Raw genomic sequence first — 5,756 nt, 5'->3', positions numbered from 1 at the left:
AATAGGTGTGACAACAAGATGCCTAATGGAAACGTATGAACATATAAGCTATTTACGTTGCACTATTACCATTGATTTCTTGTCTAAAATTGAAGTGCACTTAATTCCAACATTATACTACCAATAATTACTATTTCTTTAATTTTATTAGGTTGTTACAAAGCCAATTGAAATTTATGTGTATGAGTTAATTTGAATTAACTAATAGAGTTCACCAAATATTGAAGGGTGTCACACACTAATTTTAATTAAATAAATAAATTAGAGATTGTCACATCACCCTTTTAATTTTTTTTATTTAATAGTTACGGAACCAAAAAATTCATAGGATTATTTTTGTAGACAATTATAATAAAATTATAATTTTAGTTTAAAAAAGATGAATGCATGAGATACAAAAAGGACAATAGTCTTTTTGTGTCCTCTCTTAATTGCACAAAAAAACTTATAATTAAATTTATAATCTTCCTTTAAAAAATAAATTAAGGGTGTTTAAAATGAATTAATGCACATTATGTCAAGAAAACACCATGAATTGTCATAAAATCTTGTCATAAAGGAGAGTAAAAGAATGAGTCAAGTCACTAATTTTTGTTTTTATAGGATGGACCAAAAATATTTTCAAAACACTTATACATAAAGGTTGGTTTCACTAACTCTATAATATCTCCTAAATTGAATACTTATTTTGTCGCAAATAAAACTAACAAACAATATAACTTATATAAATTCTAATTTAATTAAATAATTCAACTAATATTTTATCAACTAAAATAAATCAAGAAAGACAAGAATACCACTCACACAGAACAAAATAAAACAAATATTTCTAACACATTAATTTCATGATTATCAAAACTAATCAAATAAAAAAATGTCCATTTATAAAATAATGACATCATAAATAGTCCCCATGTAATTGTCACGTCAAAACAATTAAATAAAAATGAAGATTATAATTATTTAGGTAGAATAGAGTGTGATAAAATTTAATTTAATTTATTTACACATAGAATAATTATTAATTTAATAATAGAAATTACTAAAAGATACATATATATGAAAATTTTGGGGTGTTACAATTAATGTTAATGATGAATATATTAATACTTGATTATTGTAAAAGTAATATTTTCTTGGTAAAAAAAGTATTATTTACTTTGTCAAAAAAGTAAAAGTATTTTTTTTATTTATGCATTTTTTTAAAAGGTGTAAGTTGGTCAAATGAGTCTATTATTATATGAAATATATAGTAATAAATAATATGTATTTTATTCACGATAATACAAATTTGAAGAACTTGCGTTTTTATTTCTTAAAATATGTTTGAATGACAACTCTCTATTTTATAAAATATGAGCACAATTTTTTCACTACCTCTGTATTTTAATATAAATTTTTGTTGACTAAATTATGAAAATTTTAAAAATTGATGGTATTATTAAATTTATTAATAACTAAATTAAAGAAAATAAATTAAGTAAAAATAAATTAAAGAAATTGATTTATTTTACTCAAAATTTAGATCAAATTTACAAATTTCCTTAAAATATATTGGTTATTGGGACAATATTCTCTTCATTCTAAAAAACTCGTGTGGTTTTAGTTTTTTGATTTTGTACTAAAACAATTCTTTTAGAAATATTAGGTCTTTGTCAATTAATAAAAAAAGTTCTATCGTATATCCTTTTTATTTTCCAGATATACCTTAATATAAATAAGATGATTTAGAGTTTTTACATTATAAATAAATGAATATTTATATATTAATAATAAAAATATAAGGCATTTCGACATTGTATATACTTAAAAATAAATAATTAATAGTCGAGAATAGTAAATAGTCAAATTTTCGATAGTCAAAATTCTCTTAGTCTGAAAAAGATCAAGTGCATCAGAAATAATCGAATATAAATCAATTATATTTTTATTATATTTTTAAAAGTCTACAAAAATCGCAGAAACTCCATATATAATGATAATTACACCCATCTTGTACATTTTTAACATTACTAACAATTAACATAAAGACACAACTTCACAGAAAAATATATGGAAATATTACCAACAAGACATATAAAAAAAAACAATAAAACTCATATAATTAAACGAACACAACTACGTACTATTGAACATTATTTATTATGTGCAAGATTATTATTTATTCCAATTTTAAATATATATAAAAATAAGTTAAGGAAAATTGATGCAACTGATTTAATTAATTACATCAATTTTCTTTACTCCACTCTTATTTATTTTTCAAGTTAGAGGGAGTACGTGCAAGTGGTTGTACATGTTGTGTCCTTTTAGGATAATTGGTATGTGGGCTTAAACATAGAGGCAGACTTTGAAAATAGAGACATCGATATTTGCAACTTGATACTTCGTATTTTTTTTGGCTAAAGGTGCAACTTGGAGTTGGGGATTATGGGTATGCGGGGGTAATAATAAAATAAATTTTATATATTTAATATATAATTTATTTTTAACTAATATAAAATTTAATCCATCACACTTGAATCTAATACTTGTTTGTATAATGATAAGATATTGCCTGCTAAAATAAATGATACACGTTTCTTATGAGAATATTTCTTATAAAAAATAAGTTTCTTATGATAAAGATTTCAAACGTATGTTTTCCCTTCTCTTTTTCCACTCTTAGGGTAGGAACTATCTATTTTCAAATTTTGTATACTTGATTATTTTGTTTTTATCTCTCTTAGATTTTTTTTTTCTTATTTAAATATTTTTATTAATTTATTTTAATAATCAGTTTTTCTTTAAAATACATTAAACTCACATGAGTCACCTAAAATCAATCAAAGGTAGATAATTCAGTTCCTTCTTTTCTGCATCTCTTTTATTGAAACAAAACATATACTAAAAATAAATATTATCTAAAAAAATTGTATTATCACACAGTAGATATCATTTTGTGATATTAATAACTGGTCTTGAAATCATCATCAAATTAGTCTTTTATGAAATTGATGTAATATTTAAAAGATTTATGTAATAAACAAAGCCAATATATATATATTTCAAATTTTCAAAGGGGAAAAACTATTAACTATGTTGTATATTGATAGAAGATTAATCAAATGGTTAATGACTTTTAGGGAAGGCTTAATCGTTAAAGTCAAAGTATATATTTCTTTGTACATAAAAGTAATACTTACAACATCAAAGGTGTGGTCACAAACGATCTTGGTGATTGTTTATGTGCTAGGGGAAATATTTTCTAAATGTTTTTTCATGTTAAGATTTTCTAAATGTCAGAACTTGAGGAAGATGAAGGGCTATATAAACTCTGATTTGGAGTGGAATAAATTAAGCTTTAACAAATTTTACCAGCTAATTTAAAATTATATTACATGTCACCTCATCTTTCTTCACATTTTTTAAGTATATTTGATAGAATTATTCAATATAGATTAATTGAATAAAATAAAAAAATTGAAGTCACACTTTTTTAATTTAACGGACCAACTTAAACCTAAAATAAATTAAGAGATTGAAAGATGCTAATTATTTAATATTGATAACAGATGTGCGTGCTTTTGTGACAAAAGTGATAATCTTAATGAAGCAACTGCCATTATTAATAATAAGTACTTGATTAATCCAACCAAGTAGTTAAACTTAAAACACAATTACTAAATAGCAACCCATTTGGGTTGGGACAGCCCATATGGTTGGGTTTGACAATTATTTTGTTCGGTACTAACTTAGTTGATAAAACAAATATTTTTATTAATCATTTAACTATTACAATTAATCATTAAGCTTGTATTTCTTTTATTACATAATTATTAATTTGGTATATACTAAGGTACATTAAACTTAATAAAATGCTAATGAATTAATTGTAAAATGACGACACTAATTACATGTTTTAAGAAATGAAGAGAGTCCGTATAGAGAGAAACAAATTAAAATGAATGAATTAACTAAAATTATGAATACTAATTTTATTATTACAGCGTGGAATTAGAGAAGAGACAATGGCCTCCCATTCTTGGATTTGTGTGTTGGTTGTTTGTGACATCTCTTTCCTCCCCCTATATTCGCGTAATTCACATTTTCGAAATCAAATTCATTTTTATTTTTCTTTTGTTTGAAAGGTTTTTGTTTCTTCTTTTCAGGTTCAGCTTTGTTTGGATCATGGGAACACCCGAATTCCCAGATCTAGGCAAGCATTGTGCTGTTTCTCATTGCAGACTCATCGATTTCTTACCCTTCACATGTGATCGTTGTAATCAGGTTTTTCATTTTTTTTTAATAATTTTTTTTATTGATTAGCAATTTGTGTGTCATGTTGCATTCCATTGGTTTTCTTCTTGGTTATTGCTATATATATTTCTTTTTCTTTAATTTAACACATTGTTTTTATGTTGCTATAACAATATTTTAGTTTTTTTATTTATATTGTCAACTTGTTTAACTTAATTGACTTTTGTATATATATTAGTAGACAAATTCTAAGGAGAAGTGGTATGTACCTGAAAATTATTTAAAACTACATTGATGACATTGATGAGAAATGTTGTTTTATAAAAGAAATATTTTAGATTTTTTCTTTATTTTCAATATCGAGAAAGTGATTTGATTGATATTCTTTAAATATATTTAAAAGAAAATATCATATGTATCTCTTCTTGAAAAAGATTAAAATTTTAAATATTTGTGCGCATAGTATATAATAGGTTGTGTTGTTCCAACAAAGGTTTTTGAGCTGATATTTTCTCCATTCAAGTTTCTATTGAATAGCTTAATAAAGTATGTTTATTATTCAAACACTTACTAATAGTGATATCATTTGCAGGTATATTGTTTGGAGCACCGAAGTTATATAAAACATCATTGTACAAAACCCAACAAAAATGATATCACAGTTGTTATATGTCCACTTTGTGCCAAAGGGGTTCGCCTAATTCCTGATAAAGATCCAAATATAGTTTGGGAGAATCATGTCAACACAGATTGTGACCCATCAAATTATGACAAAGTCACAAAGAAGAAAAAGTGTCCTGCCCCAGGATGCAGAGAGACCCTAGTATTCTCAAACACAATCAAGTGTAGGGATTGTGAGGTAGAACATTGTTTGAAGCATAGGTTTGGAGCTGATCACAAATGTTCTGGTCCCAAAAAATTGGAAACAAGTTTTTCATTTATGAGTAGTCTTTTGAATAATAGGAGTAATAGTAAAGAAGATTCAAAACCCAATTCATCTAAATGGACTTCAAGCCTTATTGACTTGGCTTCTAAATTGGGTGGTGAAATTAACCAAGCATGGCAAAGTTTTCAAGTGGAGGAGAAGTGTCCTCAATGTAGTGCAAAGTTTTCATCAGTTACTAGTTTGGTGGATCATGTGAAAAAAGTTCATCAAGTAAAGAAGGTGCCAATTTCTGCTTGTCCTAAGTGTAGTAAAGGTTTTTTGGACCCTGCTTCTCTTGTGAAGCATGTTGATAGGGATCATGGTGGTAGTTCTTGAGTGAGTATAAGTGTAGAGATAAAAGAAGAATCAAATTTTAAGTTGATGGAATGACCAAGTTTGTAATCATTATTTTGTACTATTTTGATAGAAAAAGGTTGTGTGAATAAGAATTTGATAGAAATTGTTGCACATAGAATATTTAGGATGTAGCATATACAAAAGAGTACACATTAAATTATTTTGAATGGCTATAGTTTGTTTTATCACTGTCACACATTAAATATTAAATAAAAAGTTCAAGTTGTTTCCTCAA

General features: G+C 25.4%; 1 protein-coding gene across 3 annotated transcripts; it reads left to right on the top strand.

Annotated features, from left to right (window-relative positions):
• Positions 1–3,891: 3,891 nt before the first annotated feature.
• Positions 3,892–5,756, top strand: LOC101511743 (zinc finger AN1 and C2H2 domain-containing stress-associated protein 13). Of its 3 annotated transcripts, none has more exons than XM_012713833.3 (3): positions 3,892–4,040; positions 4,152–4,269; positions 4,832–5,756. In XM_012713833.3, exons 2-3 carry the CDS (start codon positions 4,171–4,173, stop codon positions 5,498–5,500), a joined length of 768 nt encoding a protein of 255 aa, XP_012569287.1. In that variant the 5' UTR covers positions 3,892–4,040; positions 4,152–4,170; the 3' UTR covers positions 5,501–5,756. The 3 variants fall into 3 exon arrangements, with proteins under 3 accessions (XP_012569287.1, XP_004493506.1, XP_073221994.1); XM_004493449.4 differs by having other exon boundaries at positions 3,905–4,077; XM_073365893.1 differs by having other exon boundaries at positions 3,906–4,269.

This window comes from Cicer arietinum, chromosome 3, assembly GCF_000331145.2.
Source record: "Cicer arietinum cultivar CDC Frontier isolate Library 1 chromosome 3, Cicar.CDCFrontier_v2.0, whole genome shotgun sequence".
In the NCBI taxonomy this organism is placed as follows: Eukaryota; Viridiplantae; Streptophyta; class Magnoliopsida; order Fabales; family Fabaceae; genus Cicer; species Cicer arietinum.
This window is presented reverse-complemented; position numbering and strand designations above follow the sequence as displayed.